Source organism: Staurois parvus, unplaced genomic scaffold (assembly GCF_062004578.1).
Source record: "Staurois parvus isolate SC_StPar_1 unplaced genomic scaffold, SC_StPar_1.0 ptg000361l, whole genome shotgun sequence".
NCBI classification, from domain to species: Eukaryota; Metazoa; Chordata; class Amphibia; order Anura; family Ranidae; genus Staurois; species Staurois parvus.
In genome coordinates, this window is record NW_028318157.1 from 5533204 (window position 1) to 5554444 (window position 21241).

The following is a 21241-nucleotide window of genomic DNA, read 5'->3' on the forward strand; positions in this document are numbered from 1 at the left end:
GGTGCGACTGAAGCGGCCGGGCGTTTGCGGAGCGGCACCATAGACGAGAATAGGAGGCTTCAACGCCTCCTGACTCGACCAGAGGCGTCCGTTTTGCCGCGACGCAAACGCTCCCGTTAGAACAGCACCAAGTGCTGTAATGTGCAGAATTGGCAGAGGCGTTTGGGAAGCGGTAAAAACGCTTCCCAAACGCCTCACTGCCGCCTGCACACAACGCTAGTGTGAACGTAGCCTAACACTCAGCGGTGTATTTACCGCGAGGCAAACAAGGCTGGAAGAAGGGTCACACGTGGGTGGGATGGGAACCTAGTGAGGCCTAGCCAAGGAATCCAAGGAGGCTGCAGGTTGCTGGAGTGTGTAAGCTTCCCACACAAGGAAGGAAGGAAGACAGAATCTCCTAGATTGTAAGCTCCAAGGATCAGGCCCTAATATCCCTCTTGTATTGAACTGTATTGTTGCTGTATTGTCTCCCGTTATATTGTAAAGTGCTGAGCAAACTGTTGGCGCTATATAAATCCTGTATAATAATAATAAAGACACTGGGTTCAGCTCTGGAGATGGCTGGCTACTTTCCGGAGAGGCTAAGGTTAGTGCTTGACTAACTCTCTCTCTACGGGTAGGGCGAGGGTTGGGCGTTGGTGGGTGGTCGGCAGAGAGCGGGGGCGGTAGGGCCCGGGTGTGGTGGATGCTGGTGGGGGGGGAGCACCCAATTTTAGTGTTGCCTAGGGCAGCATAAGAGCTAAATACACCATTGGTTACACTCACATGATCCTGATGTGAAACAGCACCCATAAATAACCACAGATAGCTGTAATTTGTCTGCAACAATCTTCACAACAAGTGATTCATTCGGGCACAGATGTGTCTCTTGTGTGTGATGTTTCCCGGCAGGATGGTCTGAAAAGTGGGGATAGGAGTGACACACTGCCAGCTACTTGGACGGGCTCTGCTAGACAGCCACCAGGACCGAATGAGGATAATCATTATTTATGGATGCCGTTTCACATCGGGATCATGTGAGTGTAACACTTTTGCTTTTATGGCCATTTTTAAAAAAGTTTTATTGTGCTAAATTGTGCCTCCCTTTCGTGTTAAAGTGGTTCTAAAGCATAAACATTTCTTTTACCGTAATGCATACCTTGGTAAAAAATGCCTAGGCATCGTTATTGGCACCTCACCGCCCTTATACCTGCCTGAGCTCTCATTCGCTCACGTTTGCAGCTCTTTTCTCCCCTCACTTCTGGGTCTCACAGGCTTTGCTGAGCTAGCAAAAGCCATTGGCTCCCACCCATAGCCAGTGACTAGGGAGCTGGGGACAGGGCAGGGCCGGGTCCCGCTGTCTGTGTCAATGGATGCAGCAGCAGGGCTCGGAAGTGAACTTGCACAAGTGTCCCCCTATTGGGGCACAAGCCAGAGAGTAGCAGCATCAGCGGGAGACCAGAGAAGAGGAGGTTTGGGGCCGCTCTATGCAATTCTACTGTACAGAGCAGGCAAGTATAGACATGCCTGTTATTTAAAAAAAATATATTCTTTACAACCACTTTAAAGCGGAGCTCCACCCAAAAGGGGAAGTTCCACTTTAAGGACTGTTCCCCATTAAGAACTGGCACCTTTGAGGGGCTGGGGGGGGCGGGTACCCGCTCCCACTTCTGGTCCGACCGGAAGCAGAAGGTGTCCTCCCTCCCTCCCTCCCTGTAGTCTTTTGGGACACGTGACAGGTCCCAGAAGACCACAGGACCATTCATGAAGCGCAGCGCTACTCACGCATGTGCAGTGGGTACTCGGCTGTGAAGCCGCAAGCTGTCACAGCCGGGTGCCCACACTGAAGATGCCGGTACCTGGAACACAGGACAGCCGGTGAAACGGGCTGAGGACGACACACCGCAGGACCGAGGGACAAGAAAGTGACTGTATTTTAAAAGTCAGCAGCTACAGTTTTTGTAGCTGTTGACTTTTATTTTTTGACATGGTGAGTGGAACTCTGCTTTAAGGACAGGTTTGCCTGGAGGGAGTCCATCACTCCTTAAAAGGCACAGGGACACACGAGATGCCCAGCAAGAGCACAATGGGTCCCCGCATCAAATTCAACCAACTATACAAAACCTGCCAACCACCCCAACCTATTTAGCCTTTGCGGTAAGGAGCACATGGAAGGGCAACACGCATCACACAAAGATTTCCCAGTAAACTTACCAGCTAGTCTGCAAAACAACTGAAATTAAAGCATTGGGATCGCAGTACAGAAAGAAGCCTTCATGTAGGCACTGCGTCTTACGCATATATTTGAAAATGTGTGTAAACAAAATCCTCGGTTTTTAACATGCATTGTTAAACAGGGTCAGTTTGGTGGTATTGCAGTCTAGCTGGTGAGTGTGCTGGGAAATCTGTTTGTGATGTGCGTATAATGAAACGTTTAGGCTCTGACAGAGGACAAGTAGAAAAGATCAGCCCAATGTGCAGAAGCCTATAAGAGCAGAAACTATTTGTTTCCTATACAGCAAAGTCTAAGCTCTTCTTGGTGGATTACAAGGTGTTTTCAGGCCAACAGCTGAAAAGGAATATAACCCAAGTTGGCCTACGTGGAGTAGGACAGACAAGTAAAGCTTGCCACCTACAGTCTGATTGACAGAATTTACCAACAATATTGTGCTGAGAGAACACACCTAAGCAAACATTATATACAAACAGGTACATTCTCATACTACCAAGTTGCCTCAAACTTTTAAAGCGTTAATCCAACAGATGAAAATCTGTGTGACACCTAACAGCTGCAACATCTAACTCAACCAAATTTTCCCCATTAAAAATGAATAGCCTATTACGGTTTGTTAACACAACCAGCTTTTGCTGCAATATTCAACTTCAATTTAGAGATTTTCCCACATTACCTATTTTGTGCCACTAGATGTCCTGCATCATTCCTCCAAGCCCAGGTAATCCTAGACCTGCCCCAGTCTGAATGGACAGTGAAAGGAGAAGCAGTGAAGTGGTAAGATGATCCCTGCTTTCTCCTATCAGTACACATCTTGTCAACACATGAACCGATTGGATCCTTGAGCAGCTTCTTTCTGTCATACTTCAACCCTGATGTAGAAGGTCTACAAATAGCTTAATAAATTCAGGTACTCACACTGCTTGAATTTTAAAAAGAAATTTAATGTCTTAATTGCAAAGCTGCATTAAATTTCTTTTATATGCGCCTCGAGTCCAGCTTTAAAGTGAGGCCAGGGTTTCAACTGGCCGTGTCGGTCAGTTTTTCTCTTATACTGTAAAGTAAAGCAAAAAGAAATCACACCAACCCTGTGCATTAAACTGTGATTTTATTGAATAAAGAAAAATACTCACAAAGAAGTATAACAAGCGTTTAAAGTCCTCAATGGAACTTAACACAGTAGAACCAGTGCGAGTCACATGATGAGGGTAGACTCTCAAAGTGAGGCTGATGCGTTTCGAAGGGGGTCCCTTCTTCATCAGAGCTAACTACACGAGTGCCCTCTAACATATATACCATGGGACTGAACATGGACCCTCCCATCTTATACTTGTTTGTGAGTATTACTCTTTATACAATAAAATCAGTTTACTGAGGTAATGCGCAAGGTTGGTGCGTTTTTTTGTTTCACTTTACAGTATCGGTTGGGCTTCCCCAGCCTTGTTTAGAGCTGCACAACTTTCCAAGCATTGGTGGTCGCAATTTATCTAACTTTTTCAAGGTTCCTTTCCATCCTTTCACCCTTGTTCTGAGTCGTGGAGCGCAGGAGGTGTGGTTTCTGTTTCCACTGGCAAGTTTTTCTCTTATGTCTAGGCACCCTGGGATTGTTGGGGCATCATGTCCCTTGAGCGTCAGGTTGATGGACACCTTAATACTAGAGCATATCATTTCACTACTACACCAAATGAACTGGTAAAGCCGGAGATGCTAACATGTTTGTGAAGGAAAAACAGACATTCATGGCTCAAAAGGACACTAGAATTTTGTTTAAGCAAACTCAGAAATTCAATTTAAAAAAATTTGCTGAAAATGCAAACACAGCACAGCAGATGCCAGGCAGAAAACATGAACACGCTTTTAAAAGGTCACACATAAAGTCAAGGAGAAGATGCATGCAATAAACACAGGAAATTCATGCAGATTGCAGGCTCCCCACTGACACAGGAAGACAATCTTATGCTCCTTGGCAGTGAAAGCATACACTAGAGGCTAACTCACAAAGTATCCTCCATATTTCCTCTAGTAAATACACACTATTCTTCTGAAAGAAAGGAGAAGTACCATGTGGCCCCATAATAAATTAACAACCTTAATGTTTGTAAAATTAGAACTCCAACAATTTTTTTCAACAGTGTAGGTAACTATTGTATAACCTTGGTTAGGTTTTTTTTTTTTTTTTTTTAATCTATTATTGTTATTAACCTCCCTAGCGGTATGATTTTTTCATATTTTTGGTGCTGAAAGCGGTACCATTATTTTGCATGGAAATATGTAGTTTTTTTATTGTAGGCTGTAATTTTTAGGAATAACTCACTGAAATCGGTCTGAACAAGATTCTAAATCATACATTTAATTCAATAATATAATCAAACCAAAAACACTGAAATTTGAAATATAGCGCCAAGTTCGCACATCGCTGAGCAAAGTCGCAAAATTGTTTTCAGTGTGTGATGACGAATTTCTCCACATATCATTATCACTCAATTCTGCAAGTGGTTCTGATTTACTATCGCTGTTCCCTAGCTGATCTAAACTCACTTTTGACCTAAAAGGGACACTTTTTGGACGCCATGGACTTTTCTAAGTTTCCAGGCAGAAAGAACAATCAAAATGCAGACAGGGGACAGGACAAAGCACTCGGGACAAAATGTATGTGAAATGGGTTGAAACAGCAATGTTTTACTATGTAAAATCGTTTTGAAAAAAATGACTTTTTTTAAATTTTCAAATTTCCCGCCGCCTCTGGCGGCGCCCGTACGTCCCGACGTCACAGGGACCAGAACACAGGAGGCGGATGCCGGCATCAGCCGGAGGAGATGGCCGGGGACGCTGCAGGGGACACATCGCGGGAGCCAAGGACAAGGTAAGTGCTGCAGGGACTCCCTATGCAGCGCCGCATGGTAAGCCCGAGTGTAGCTCGGGGTTACCGCTTTTGGTACAGACATTTTACCCCGAGCTACACTCGGGAATACCGTTAGGGAGGTTAAAAGATAAGTTCACCTTTGGGGGCATGTTACACGTTTCCCCCATTTTAGGGGGGAACGTGTTCCCACTGCTGCAGCCGCTTTCCGATCCTCCTGTTCCTGTGACAGCAGTATAGGGAGAAGTTCCCCGTACCAGCTGTCACTTTTGAACAGCGCGCCACACAGCTGCTTCATTTATTTACAGAGTCGGCGCGTGGGGGGGGGGTCTGTTGTGAGCTTAGGTGGGCGCACCCTGAACCCAGAAACAGGTTACTGCGCCTGTAGGAGCCACCCGTTTGCAGCACAATGCAGGCGGGCGATCCTAAAGTGGTTAATATTTTTACTTCACCACCAATTTCAAAAGAAACCATCAGCTACCATATTTTTTTTATATGAGATGCAAACTATGTGGTTACAACCTTGTTGCCTTAGCATCTAATAGTGCATTTTGTAAACTATTATTACTAAATATGGGAACTGCAACTCACAATATCAGACTCAATCTCAGAACAGTGTATAATTTCAATAGTTATGAACAATCAAGAAAACATCACAACAAGTCACTAGCCTCAAGGAAAATGCAAATCAAATCTTTATTGAAATATATAAAAAGACACCAAACACATAATGATAACAATCACCTAAAAACAAAGTAGCAACAATTCCCCTCTCTAGATATATATGTTAAATAAATGATCTATCATATGGTGAATTACATGCACCCCAGCACACTCCACTGAGGGAATAAATGTATTCCCTTTAGTGGTTCAGATCTGGATTTGATCAATCTAGTGTAGAAGCAATATATTTTGTAAGCTACGACATCACATGAGGAAACAGACCTAGATCTGAACAGCATTGAAGAGTAACAGCAGCCAGTATAAAGCACTACTGATACTTAAGTGATGCTTGTTGTGTTGAGTAAATGTCAGTGACACAAGATTGGCGCTGAACAATGTAGAACAGAATGTACAATTATTTACCGCATCCCAGTGATGTGGAGCAGCCTGCCTCAAGCACCATACAGATCAAGATGTCAATTCTCTTTACATAATGGGAACAAACCAAAGATACTTTCTGCAACTTAAAGTAGAAATAAACCTTCAGTGCAAAAAATTGCGAGCAGGCAGTTTTTTTTTTTAAAATCGCAGAAGTGACAGGCTGTAGTTCAGCCACTTACAGGTAATCACAGCTAGAAACTGAACTGGTTTCACGTTTACATTTTGAGTAGATTTATTTTTAAAGCGCTTTATCCTCGTACTGTTCAGCAACTGCTAAAAGCTGTATAGGATTTTGTGAAGTGACAGTATATCCAAACCATTGACATCAATTACCTAGGTATCTGGGAGCACAATGCACTGTGGCCAGATAAAACAGCAGTGACTGAGGCTCTCTACGGCTAGGTTCACATTTGTGTGGGTGGTGCCGCTGCGGATACGTACGAAAATCCGTGCAGCCGCACCACCCGCACAGAGGAATGTGGACCAGCGGGCCGGTGCCATTAGTTCTAATGGCACGCCGCCCACACTGGAAAAACGCAACTGTACTGGGAACTGAGGTTCCCGTGCGGGCTGCGTTTTCAGAAGAATTGCAGGGACTTCTTTCCTGCGTGTCCCGGGGCACGGGAGTCCTTTCAAATGAATGGGCTCTTGTGTCCGTGCAAAACCGGTCGCATATATGTGAACCAGGGGTTAGGGCCAACAACAGTCAAAACAAGTACTGAACCGGAAACAAGGGCATTTGTCCTCTACTTCCTTGCCTGTTTAATTTTTGTCACAAGCAGTTCCTTATTTATTTATTTCAGGTACTTATATAGTCAATTTACACAGCGCTTTACATATATAATGTACATTCACATCAGACCCTAACCCTCAAGGGGCTTACAATCTAAGGTCCCTAACTTACATTGATACACATACTAGGGTAAATTTAGACAGGAGCCAATTCACCTAACCGGAATGTCTTTGGAGTATCCGGAGGAAACCCATGCAGGCACAGGGAGAACATGCAAACTCCAGGCAGGTGATGCCATGGTTGAGATTTGAACCAACGACCCTAGTACTGCCAGGTGGAAATGCTAACCATTTAGCCACTATGCTGCCAATTTTTTTTATATGAATACAATCCTAAAAAGCTGAAATTTATAATTAAGCTAAATATTCTCAAAGGATGTGGTTGAATGTTCTGTGACTCCAAGAGCAAGAATGTGTCAAAATATCATTAGAATTATATGAAAATGCAAAGGGACGCTGCTCTATTAAAACAGATTAAATAAATGCCGTGCTCCTTAAAATTGATACCTCACCTTTGTACATGATCATGTTGAACTCAATACATGCACAACAATTAAATAAAGCACAACTAAAGCAGCAACAAAAACTAGCAAATCTATATATTTTACAAAGAGCAGACACACTGAAGAAAGAGGATCAAAATCTTCAAAGGAAGAGAAACAAAACAAGCAAAAAGCAAACATCAATTTTGTGTCAAAAGGTTTGGGTACAAGAAATACATGATATTGGTCAATGAGTGTTAGCCAAAAAAACATTCCAGCAGAATCTCCTAGTTAGAGTAGAAGAGGGGTCAGTGATGGGTATTTCCCAAAACTCCCATGTTCTAGTGCCCCTCTGATTTGTCTTAAAGGGTCAATCTAGCTAAAAGTGGCAATTCAGTTGTGGTGTTTAGCCATGCTGGATTCTTGTATTTCTTGGGCACCCCACTAGCAAGGTCAAGATAGTTGACAGTTAAGCTATATATATTCCAGCCCATGCTTCAGTAATACGTTTTTGTGGCCACCATGAGATGTTCCCACTCCTCCTGTTGCATTTTCTACAATACAAACCAAAAAATTCACCAGGGAGCTGTACAAACCTGGAAAGGGCATAGATGATGTGATTTTCTTTCCTGCAACCAAGAAAATTATTCAATTCCTCCATCAACACAGTCAGTGTTGATGGGGGAATCTCTCCTACGGAGCTATTGTGTTGTCCCGGTAGGGGAATTTGACGAGCCGTCCTGGCTGGGAGAATACAGTGAATATTGCTAGCGGCTATAACCGCTGGCAATAATGGCATGTAAAAATCAGACATGTTAGTTGAACCCAAGTCGATCCAATCAGCCTGCCCATAGATGGTTCAAGATTTGAACCATCTATGGCCGTCTTAAAGCTCTGAGATGTGACCACCAGAATGGCAGAGGGCTATAGAGAACTGTAGTGTAAGACTAGGCTGACAAGGGTGATAAATGCTTATATCCTGGTAGGTGTTTCACCAACACTATTAATCGGGGGGGAGAGAAAAAAGAAAGCAATAACCAAGCCTGGCCAAAAAACACAAAGATTTGTGCACTGATGTGTTCGTTCAAATCCTCATCAAGTGCCCCCTTTTAAATGTTACTCCAAATAGGGACTTGCTTTCCAGCATCCACCAGCTTTGGATGCATGTGTGTCGCATTCCTGGGGTAGAGATGGCACCAGGACATACTATGGGAATAAGGCAAACTGGTGGAGGCTTAAAGGATCTGCTACTGATGGCTTGGTGCCAGATATCACAGCACACCTTCAAAGGTCTAGTGGAGTCCATGCTTCGACAGGTCAGGGCTGTTTTAGCAGCAAAAGGGAGACCTACTTAATATTAGGTGGGTGTTCGTAAAGTCAGAAAAACTCCTTATAGGAGCAAGTGGAAGCTGCAACAAAGTTGAGGAGGAATTGCTAAGCATAGGAAATATCAACTTCAGCATTTACACTAGTCAATAATGTGAGCCTTTCAATACCATAGGACCCTTTTTGTAATTGATGCATTATTTGGTCAGAACTATAGATTCTAGGTGGGACAGCTACTGAACTGATGGAACTCCCCAAGGCATAGCAAAAACAGTGATCACATCCACTTGTCAGTAACCTCAACACTTGGCATATGATGAACTCTTTAACTTTACAAACTCTTAAAAAAAAAAAAAAAAAGTATAATCTGCCTCTAAACTGGCCATATATACCTTCTATACCAGTGGTCTCCAAACTGCAGCAATTTGCTTGCTTATATCCAGCCCTAGGGCATAGTTCCTGCCACTGCCAGTGGAGCACTATTGCTCCCGCTGCCCCCACCGATGGGGCACTATTCCTCCCGCTGCCACCACCGATGGGGCACTATTCCTCCCGCTGCCACCACCGATGGGGCACTACTCCTCCCGCTGCCACCACGATGGGGCACTACACCTCCCGCTGCCACCACGATGGGGCACTACACCTCCCGCTGCCACCACGATGGGGCACTACACCTCCCGCTGCCACCACGATGGGGCACTACACCTCCCGCTGCCACCACGATGGGGCACTACACCTCCCGCTGCCACCACGATGGGGCACTACTCCTCCCGCTGCCACCACGATGGGGCACTACTCCTCCCGCTGCCACCACGATGGGGCACTACTCCTCCCGCTGCCACCACGATGGGGCACTACTCCTCCCGCTGCCACAACGATGGGGCACTACTCCTCCCGCTGCCACAACGATGGGGCACTACTCCTCCCGCTGCCACAACGATGGGGCACTACTCCTCCCGCTGCCACCAACGATGGGGCACTACTCCTCCCGCTGCCACCAACGATGGGGCACTACTCCTCCCGCTGCCACCAACGATGGGGCACTACTCCTCCCGCTGCCACCAACGATGGGGCACTACTCCTCCCGCTGCCACCAACGATGGGGCACTACTCCTCCCGCTGCCACCAACGATGGGGCACTACTCCTCCCGCTGCCACCAACGATGGGGCACTACTCCTCCCGCTGCCACCAACGATGGGGCACTACTCCTCCCCCTGCCACCAACGATGGGGCACTACTCCTCCCGCTGCCACCAACGATGGGGCACTACTCCTCCCCCTGCCACCAACGATGGGGCACTACTCCTCCCCCTGCCACCAACGATGGGGCACTACTCCTCCCCCTGCCACCAACGATGGGGCACTACTCCTCCCCCTGCCACCAACGATGGGGCACTACTCCTCCCCCTGCCACCAACGATGGGGCACTATTCCTCCCCCTGCCACCAACGATGGGGCACTATTCCTCCCCCTGCCACCAACGATGGGGCACTATTCCTCCCCCTGCCACCAACGATGGGGCACTATTCCTCCCCCTGCCACCAACGATGGGGCACTATTCCTCCCCCTGCCACCAACGATGGGGCACTATTCCTCCCCCTGCCACCAACGATGGGGCACTATTCCTCCCCCTGCCACCAACGATGGGGCACTATTCCTCCCCCTGCCACCAACGATGGGGCACTATTCCTCCCCCTGCCACCAACGATGGGGCACTATTCCTCCCCCTGCCACCAACGATGGGGCACTATTCCTCCCCCTGCCACCAACGATGGGGCACTATTCCTCCCCCTGCCACCAACGATGGGGCACTATTCCTCCCCCTGCCACCAACGATGGGGCACTATTCCTCCCCCTGCCACCAACGATGGGGCACTATTCCTCCCCCTGCCACCAACGATGGGGCACTATTCCTCCCCCTGCCACCAACGATGGGGCACTATTCCTCCCCCTGCCACCAACGATGGGGCACTATTCCTCCCCCTGCCACCAACGATGGGGCACTATTCCTCCCCCTGCCACCAACGATGGGGCACTATTCCTCCCCCTGCCACCAACGATGGGGCACTATTCCTCCCCCTGCCACCAACGATGGGGCACTATTCCTCCCCCTGCCACCAACGATGGGGCACTATTCCTCCCCCTGCCACCAACGATGGGGCACTATTCCTCCCCCTGCCACCAACGATGGGGCACTATTCCTCCCCCTGCCACCAACGATGGGGCACTATTCCTCCCCCTGCCACCAACGATGGGGCACTATTCCTCCCCCTGCCACCAACGATGGGGCACTATTCCTCCCCCTGCCACCAACGATGGGGCACTATTCCTCCCCCTGCCACCAACGATGGGGCACTATTCCTCCCCCTGCCACCAACGATGGGGCACTATTCCTCCCCCTGCCACCAACGATGGGGCACTATTCCTCCCCCTGCCACCAACGATGGGGCACTATTCCTCCCCCTGCCACCAACGATGGGGCACTATTCCTCCCCCTGCCACCAACGATGGGGCACTATTCCTCCCCCTGCCACCAACGATGGGGCACTATTCCTCCCCCTGCCACCAACGATGGGGCACTATTCCTCCCCCTGCCACCAACGATGGGGCACTATTCCTCCCCCTGCCACCAACGATGGGGCACTATTCCTCCCCCTGCCACCAACGATGGGGCACTATTCCTCCCCCTGCCACCAACGATGGGGCACTATTCCTCCCCCTGCCACCAACGATGGGGCACTATTCCTCCCCCTGCCACCAACGATGGGGCACTATTCCTTCCCCTGCCACCAACGATGGGGCACTATTCCTCCCCCTGCCACCAACGATGGGGCACTATTCCTCCCCCTGCCACCAACGATGGGGCACTATTCCTCCCCCTGCCACCAACGATGGGGCACTATTCCTCCCCCTGCCACCAACGATGGGGCACTATTCCTCCCCCTGCCACCAACGATGGGGCACTATTCCTCCCCCTGCCACCAACGATGGGGCACTATTCCTCCCCCTGCCACCAACGATGGGGCACTATTCCTCCCCCTGCCACCAACGATGGGGCACTATTCCTCCCCCTGCCACCAACGATGGGGCACTATTCCTCCCCCTGCCACCAACGATGGGGCACTATTCCTCCCCCTGCCACCAACGATGGGGCACTATTCCTCCCCCTGCCACCAACGATGGGGCACTATTCCTCCCGCTGCCACCACGATGGGGCACTACTCCTCCCGCTGCCACCAACGATGGGGCACTACTCCTCCCGCTGCCACCAACGATGGGGCACTACTCCTCCCGCTGCCACCAACGATGGGGCACTACTCCTCCCGCTGCCACCAACGATGGGGCACTACTCCTCCCCCTGCCACCAACGATGGGGCACTACTCCTCCCCCTGCCACCAACGATGGGGCACTACTCCTCCCCCTGCCACCAACGATGGGGCACTACTCCTCCCCCTGCCACCAACGATGGGGCACTACTCCTCCCCCTGCCACCAACGATGGGGCACTACTCCTCCCCCTGCCACCAACGATGGGGCACTACTCCTCCCCCTGCCACCAACGATGGGGCACTACTCCTCCCCCTGCCACCAACGATGGGGCACTACTCCTCCCCCTGCCACCAACGATGGGGCACTACTCCTCCCCCTGCCACCAACGATGGGGCACTACTCCTCCCCCTGCCACCAACGATGGCGCACTACTCCTCCCCCTGCCACCAACGATGGGGCACTACTTCTCCCCCTGCCACCAACGATGGGGCACTATTCCTCCCCCTGCCACCAACGATGGGGCACTATTCCTCCCCCTGCCACCAACGATGGGGCACTATTCCTCCCCCTGCCACCAACGATGGGGCACTATTCCTCCCCCTGCCACCAACGATGGGGCACTATTCCTCCCCCTGCCACCAACGATGGGGCACTATTCCTCCCCCTGCCACCAACGATGGGGCACTATTCCTCCCCCTGCCACCAACGATGGGGCACTATTCCTCCCCCTGCCACCAACGATGGGGCACTATTCCTCCCCCTGCCACCAACGATGGGGCACTATTCCTCCCCCTGCCACCAACGATGGGGCACTATTCCTCCCCCTGCCACCAACGATGGGGCACTATTCCTCCCCCTGCCACCAACGATGGGGCACTATTCCTCCCCCTGCCACCAACGATGGGGCACTATTCCTCCCCCTGCCACCAACGATGGGGCACTATTCCTCCCCCTGCCACCAACGATGGGGCACTATTCCTCCCCCTGCCACCAACGATGGGGCACTATTCCTCCCCCTGCCACCAACGATGGGGCACTATTCCTCCCCCTGCCACCAACGATGGGGCACTATTCCTCCCCCTGCCACCAACGATGGGGCACTATTCCTCCCCCTGCCACCAACGATGGGGCACTATTCCTCCCCCTGCCACCAACGATGGGGCACTATTCCTCCCCCTGCCACCAACGATGGGGCACTATTCCTCCCCCTGCCACCAACGATGGGGCACTATTCCTCCCCCTGCCACCAACGATGGGGCACTATTCCTCCCCCTGCCACCAACGATGGGGCACTATTCCTCCCCCTGCCACCAACGATGGGGCACTATTCCTCCCCCTGCCACCAACGATGGGGCACTATTCCTCCCCCTGCCACCAACGATGGGGCACTATTCCTCCCCCTGCCACCAACGATGGGGCACTATTCTTCCCACTGCCATCAACGATGGTGCATTGTTTTCTCCCACTGATGTTAGGACATTTTCCGCTCTCACTGGCCACAGTCCGGCCCCCCTAAAATTTGGAGGACAGTAAACTGGACCTTTGTTTATAAAGCTTGGAGACCTCTGTTCTAGACAGTTTTAGAAAAATAATTTAATAGAAAAACAAAATAGCCTCAGAATTTTCATTTTTGTAAGTTGTCCCTCCTCCACCTATCACTGCTGAGAAGAATAGGAAACTTGGCTCCCATGATGAAATAAGATCTTCCCTTTATGGTGCTGTGAAGCATGATGTAGTGAAGGTGTTAGAACCGACAATACTTTTTAATGGTGTCACTAGAACTGCATTCACGCTGATTTCTCAGTGCAAGCAAAGGAGTTAAATGTTACAGGCTGAGCAAAGACATTAGGTAATAATAACTCATGTACTATCTGGAAGGCCTGTAATCTTTGTCCCTGTTTGGGTAACTGATGAAAGTAGTATGTAGGTGATTAAAGATTGCTCAATTTTCACTCTAGAGATGAGAACCATTGGCCATCAGTAAAAAATATTTTTTTTTAGCGCCAAAAAAAAAAAAAAGGACTGTTTGTGATAGCAATCACCTGTGGTGCTTGGAGGCATTTTTTACAATGCCCTTATACAAGCTGAGTGTCACAAGCAATGCTCAAATCAGCTGCATTGCTTGCTATTACAGGGCCCCGTACGGTCAACCTTTCTCATATATATATATATATATATATATATATATATATATATATATATATATATATATATATAAAAATATAAAAATCCTTTTACCATTACATTGGAGGTCTTGTTTACAATGACACATAGGGGTTGATTTACAAAAGGCAAAAAGGCTGTGAATTGCAAGTGCTCTCCAAATGCACTTGAAAGTACACTGCACTTGCAGTGCACAGCCTATTTGCCTTTAGTAAATCAAGCCCATAGTTTACACCAGAAGGATGAAGATTTAATAAACAGTCTGGCTCTCTTCACTCTACAGCAACAACATTTTCTACAAGAAATATTAAGTTATGACTGGAGATTTCGATACGTAAAGCACACATATATAAAGAATTTCAACACAAAGCACACTGCACAAACTGGCAAGAGGCCGACTTGCTGAACACCAAAGATATCTTACCCTTAAATCGGGCCTCTTGAAGACCTGTTAAAAGGCACAATGTTATCAAAGACAAGATTTACTTCACTGCCTGAAATTATAAATCACAGAATTGATTGCACTAATAAAATCACTATCAGGAATTCTCCATGACCACACCCATATGTGAAGATTCACTCTACGTACCCAAACGGATAGGTACTGGAGAGTCTAATAAAGCTGTGCCTTACCATACTATCTCTGTACGTTCTAACAGGTTCAACAAAGATATATCCGTCTAGATTATCCATGTATTGAAATGTCTAGTAGACAGATCTCTTTCTATAGAGGATACAATGATCTTGAATGTAACAAATACTGAGGAAGTAGGGTTGGGCAGGATCTCTGCTCTGCTTTGGCTGCTGTCAAGGAGGATGACAGGGAAGAAAGAACCAAAGAAAATGTTCAGACATTGCATCTTATCTATGGATGATGCCTAATGATGAAATGCAAATTCCTCAGACTACAGTACTCTATAAAAGGACCAAAACACATAAAACAACACGTTTTATATAGAACAGCTGATATAAACATACTTTTTCACTTGCCTTTAAGCAGATTGTAAACCAGCGGTGCTCAACCTGTGCCCCTCAACCTCAAACCAGGGAAGCGTATGCCTGGTTCGGCAAACCAATGATTGTAATCACAGAGCATCTAAGTGCATGAAGCTGGCAGCAGAGGGAGCAGGAGCTGTATAAATCAATGCTTCCTCTGGAGTGCGACTCCTGTCCCAGGTGAAGTGACACCATGTGCACTTCACCTTTCTAGCAGCCTGGAGAGCGATGCCAGCAGAAGCTGGAAGAGGAAAAGGTCAGTGTATTAAATAACAGGTACACTGCACTTTTGCAATGGGCATATAAACACCTATAAAAAGGGCTAACAACTATCAGGATGTTTTCACACAGACCTATGGGTGCAGTGCAGTGACTGATTATATCCTGCAGGTTTGGTGTGCTTTCTGAAAGAGCACCAGAACTCCCGAATGTAAGAGTTTTGGTGATCTTTCAGAAAGTGCACCACACCGGCAGCGCATCAATGTGAAAGCAGCCTTCTAGGGGCTCAGGACAGTAAGGGCTCGTTTACATTTGCAGTTTGGATGGTGGTAAAACCCCACAGTTGAGATGTGTTTTTACCACACACCCTCAACCAATGGTGTAGCAATAAGGGTCACAATGGTGACCTTGCCCCATGCTCCAGGGGGCTGGTGTAGCCTCCCTGTCACATCCTGTTTTACACTTGGACAGGAGGGAAGGCGGGGTAGCATATACAGGAACTGATCCTTTCCATTATTCTCCTGCAACCACTGAAAATTGGCTTCTCTTCCTTTCCCTCCCACCAGCATTCAGCGGCTGCAGGAGGAAAATGTTCTTTATGCTATTCAAAATACATTTGAAATTCTGAACCATTTCATTTCATTGTGGCCCGGGAATGGTTACCAAATCACTTAAGTGGCCCTTACTCTTCAAAAGGTTAGAGCACCCCCGCTGTAAACCATCTGCAGTTTAAGTGTAAGGCTGCTTTCAAATGGTCGGTCTAAAATCGGGCCTGCCTGCCCGATTTCAGGCAGACCCAATTCTCCTCCATGGAGCAGAGGGTGTAAACGGACATGTCCGTTTACACCCACCTACATCCTATCCGCTAAAAAAACAGACAGATGGGGATCTGTTCCCCTTCTGTCCAGCAGATTGTATCAGATGGCAGACAGACATTAAAAGGTACAGGCAGTCTGCTTACATCCGACTGCCCACAAAGGTGAGCAGGCTGTGCTGGTGTCCGCTCTGCATATGCGGAGCAGACACGGACTTGTCATGCGTCTGTTCAGTGAGGAACAGCAGACAGATCCCCTGCTGAGCAAGTGGATTGCAGGCAGAGTCCGCCCTATGTGAAAGGGGTCTAATTCTGACTGGTCGGGGTCAAACTGCTTGCAATCCAGCCAATGAATATAAACAGAAGAACAAGCTTTCAAGCTCAGAGTTACATTACAATAAAGAAAAGCCTAAGCATCTGCAAGTAGAGAAAGCTTCAGAATTATTTTCTGGAGGAGCCAAAAAACAGTTGATCAGCTGGGGTGCAAAAAGTCTGGAAAACTTTTAAAAAATGTTCTGGATGTTTATCACATGTGAATATACCTGAGAGAAAGTCTGGGGGTGTTTTCTGTAGGTTAGAGGGGTTTCCCAATAAAACAAAATTTGCTGTAACACCAGTTACAATAGACTACAGTCAAAGTCTGAAACTAACAATTACATTTAAAAAAAGAAAGGTTGTTTTCAGTTGCATAAAGAAAAATAATATTGCCATTCTATACCAGTCTAGATAGTACAAGTAAGGTTGTGTGCTGATGGGCTTTGTTTGCATCAAAAGGGTTTTGCATTCCTTTACTAGTCTATTGGAGTGCAAACCTAGTTCTATCAATGAATTCTGAATGATCCCAAATGTATCACACAGGCCTTTAGAGAACCACTACAAAACACATTAGTAAATACTATTTCTGAAAGATGTGGGTTTTTTGTTTATACCCCCATTCCAAAAATGTTGGGATGCTGTTTAAAAATGACATAAAAACAAAATGCTAGGACTTTCAGATCTCACAAGCCCATATGGAAACCTCTGTCCATCTTTACTTAGGAGACACACTGACTCCCTAAGATGTCCTGGTTATACCCAATCATATTACTGACCTGTTGCCAATAAACCTAAATAAACTTAATTGTGAAATGTTCTTCCAGTTCTTCTTTGCAAGATTTTTGTTGTCCCAATCCAACTTTTTTTGAGACATGTTGCTGTGACTGATTTCCATATTACCTTATTTTTTACTTAAAATGGTACATTTTTCATTTTAAAACATTTGATGTTTTCTATTATGAATAACATATGGTTTGTGAAATCTGAAAATCCTTGCATTTTGTTTTTATGTAATTTTTACATCCCAACCTTTTTGGAATTGGGGTTGTACATAGTTCATATCAGTAGCAGAACTATAGTCTTGGCACCTTGAGGGACCAGAAACTTGTGTGGGAGTTCTCTCTATAATAATAATGTTTTGTCTATAGCCCCATTATGTATGACGATGAAGTACTGAGAGCTCTAGTGGCAATGCCGTTGATTTAAAGTGGATGCACTGTCTGGAGAGGCACAAAGGAGCCCATGAAAGACTTGCTTCGTGACTTTTCCATGACAAGACATATGTTCTTTCATCCTGCACTTACCCTGTAATCTCGGGAAACATTTTCTGGTGGTACAGAGCTGGAAATCTGGCTGGATATTGTAGCTGCAATCAGCTGCTTGCACCATTCAACGTGTGATCCAGTAGGGCTATGAAAGAGAAAAAGGCACTAAGATTTTACATGCAATCACAGGGTCTTAGTTCTTTAATGTTGGGTAGCTCTGCATGGCTTGTTTGTATGTTCTGCCAAGGTACAATAAAATGGTGCCGACATCAAGTCTCCCAAGTAACCTTGTCTCCATGGAGTTTGCTTGCCCTGTTGGTTCCTTTACCCCAGGTGTGCTGGTTTCCACTCATAACTGGCATGTTATTTGTCTCTAACTCAAATGAGGGACATGTTGAACTTGCTCTGCTTGTGAGGGACATTAGGGTATGGAATGATCTGGCTTATGTATTCTGTGAAAGAGAAAAGAGGGGCGCCAAAGTGCAGCATTAAACAGTAAGTTTTATTGCAAGGTAAAACAATGGCAACTCACTAGAAGTGAATAGGATCAGGCATGTCACCACGGACGTCATCCTGTATGGGTCCCGGGAGCCGATGGAGAGAGAGCAGGAGTGTGTAATGCAGGAGCTACAGCTGAAAACTGGGTCTCCTGGATGCTCAGCACTTGTTGCGTCCAGCCGCTGTAGGGAAAACCAGCCTGGAATGCAAATGGCGCCAGGGCGAACGTGACGTCAGATGTAGGATTGTGGTGCAGTAAAAGGGGGCGGTAACGCGTTTCGAAGCATAGCTTCTTCCTCAGACTAACACGTTTCGAAGCGTAACGTTTTCTCAGACCTCAGACCTATGCGTTTTGAAGCATAGCTTCTTCCTCAGACCTCAGGTCTGAGGAAGCTATGCTTTGAAACGCGTTACCGCCCCCTTTTTTACGGCACCATGCTCCTACATCCGAAGTCACGTCCGCCCCGGTGCCATTTGCATTCCAGGCTGGTTTTCCCTCCAGCTGCTGGACGCAACAAGCACGGAGCATCCAGGAGACTCGGTTTGCTGCTGCATTACACACTCCTGCTCTCTCTTCATCGGCTCCCGGGACCCATACAGGATGACGTCCGTGGCGACATGCCTGATCCTATTCACTTCTAGTGAGTTGCCATTGTTTTACCCTGCAATAAAACTTACTGTTTAATGCTGCACTTAGTCTGGCGCCCCTCTCTTCTCTTTCCTTGTCTACAGACTCCAGCTTAACTCTCAGGGTGCTGCCACTGATGCTGCTGTCTGTTGTCCATTACCTATTGGAACTCTTTACAGCCCGTTCCCCACTCCCTCCCCTCCACATACAGTTGGACTTTTACCAAACATTCGGACTTTAAGATAATCCCTTTACCTCTCCAGCACCAAGGTTTTATCTATTGTTATGTATTCTGTGACCACTGCAGAAAAGACAATTGCAAATTGTATATTCAAAACACAGGATTTCCAGAAAAACGGTTAAACCAGCCTCACAACCTTTTCAACAGAGAGGAACCCTCTAAATATTTTTCCAGTTTAGGAAACCCCTGCTAAAAATGACTATATCTACAACTCATTATCAGGGGCGGACTGACAACTCATGGGGCCCCCGGGCAATAGGGGATCATGGGGCCCCTGTGTCCTTGCCCAAACTCAAAAAAGCCTATGAAAAAGGTACCAGGGGCATCTCATGGGGCCCCCTACTGACCCCAGGCCCTCGGGCAGTGCCCAAGTTTTCAAATGGTCAGTCCGCCCCTGCTCATGATACGTTAGTGTGATGGTCAGTGGGAAGAGGTCTCTTTACACTTGTGGTCATTGGGAGGAATTGCCTCCTTATAGATAGCTAAAAAAATCAATTGCGTCAGTGGGAGCTTATCTGAGCCAGAAATTGCTCAAGGATGGATGGCGGCTGCATGGTGTACCAAAGGGTAATCACATTTAGGGCCCTATGATTTCAGGGATCAATGCCCAGATCTCAGGTATTCTAATGGACATCAGCTAAGTATGATAGCACTGAAAAAAATGCCAAGAAAGAAAAAAAAAAAAAAAACCCTTCTGCCTTTTTAATAATTAGGTCCCCTGATCCTGAGATTCAACATTGTATTTTAAAAACAAATTGTGTGACCTATTAATCCCTGCATATGAATTATCACATAAGGTGCAGCAACATTTTCCTCCAGTTCATGTGCGACTTTCAGCCAAATTTCCTTGTTTTTCTGGGCCCAGATGTAATAGTTCATAGCATAGTACATTGTTCCAGACCAATGTTGCCTTTTATTATTCAAGCAAATGGCAACACTGAAACAAATGTCAGGATCAATCACTGAGAGACCTTAGGGATTGGGGTTGGATCACTCACATGTAGGAAAACTTCTGCAATGCAGAAGAAATGACATCTGCAACATTTTTTTCAAATCCAACATCTCTATAACAATTGCCTAAAAATCAAAAGTCAGAAAGTGACATATACCCAAACTCTAAAACTTACATTGGATGGAGTTTAGCTGAGATGTTGTAAACTTCCATTACCATGTCAAATTAATATGGAATTTAGAAGCCAGGGAGTCTAGCCTAGTACAGGGTTTCTCAAGTTTTTTTCATTACTGGCACCCTTTAAGGGCCGGTTCACACTATAGAGACACAGTCTAGATGCGTTTCTGCATGCGCGATGATGCGTTCCAGTGTATTTTTAATGCGTCCCAGTGCGTTTTTTATCCCTAAGGACCAGATCACACTACATGCAGTTCAGTGTGCTTTTTTTTTTTCTGCATTCAAAATGCACAGAAAGTAGGTTATATGGTTGTCAATGGCATAGTTCTCATGAGTGCTTGCAGCTCCAGGGCATTCCAGATGCAGAAAAAAAAAAAAAAAAAGTAGAATAGGCTGCATTTTTCCTGCAAGGAACTGTAGCGGAATGTGGAAAATGCATCAAAAATGCACCGGAACGCACCAAAATGCACATGACCTATTTAAATTTAAGAAAAAAAAAGGGAGGGGGGGGGGAAATGAACTGGAACACATCAAAAATGCACCGGAACACGTCAAAAACGCACATGCAGAAACGCATCTGGATTGCATTGCTATAGTGTGAATGAGCCGTTAAAAGTATTTCCAGTCTCAGGGTACCCCAGTCTGAAGGCTTGTTTAAACGTAAGGTTGGGGGGTGGTAAGGCAACATTAATGTTGCCTTGATTAAGCTACCTCTCTGCCAAGATAAAGTCTCTAGTTTCTTGCCCTTCACTGTTGAACCCAGAATGCTGCGGCACCCCAGCTGAGAAAGGCTGGTCTAGAGGCTCACATCTTAGGTTTCTTTCACATGGATGGACCAGGGGAGGTAAAACAAAGGGGTGATTCACATTTGTAATGCCCCAACTGCCCATCTAAAAGCAGATGTGGTGCCGCTTGGGTGAGTACACA

At 47.2% G+C, this 21241-nt stretch overlaps 1 protein-coding gene across 8 annotated transcripts in view; it reads right to left on the reverse strand.

Annotated features, from left to right (window-relative positions):
* Positions 1–21241, reverse strand: part of MTMR1 (myotubularin related protein 1) — a 146697-nt gene that overhangs the window by 101138 nt on the left and 24318 nt on the right. For 3 of the 8 annotated variants that reach the window (XM_089684941.1, XM_089684937.1, XM_089684936.1), the window contains exons 2-3: positions 17858–17963; positions 14634–14657 (exon numbers count right to left, since the gene is read on the reverse strand). The exons of 2 other annotated variants lie outside the window; for them this stretch is intronic. In XM_089684941.1, coding sequence (XP_089541067.1) covers positions 14634–14657; positions 17858–17963 — 130 coding nt within the window. The remainder of the gene's footprint in view (positions 1–14633; positions 14658–17857; positions 17964–21241) is intronic. 3 more of the 8 variants (XM_089684942.1, XM_089684940.1, XM_089684939.1) reach the window with 1 other exon arrangement.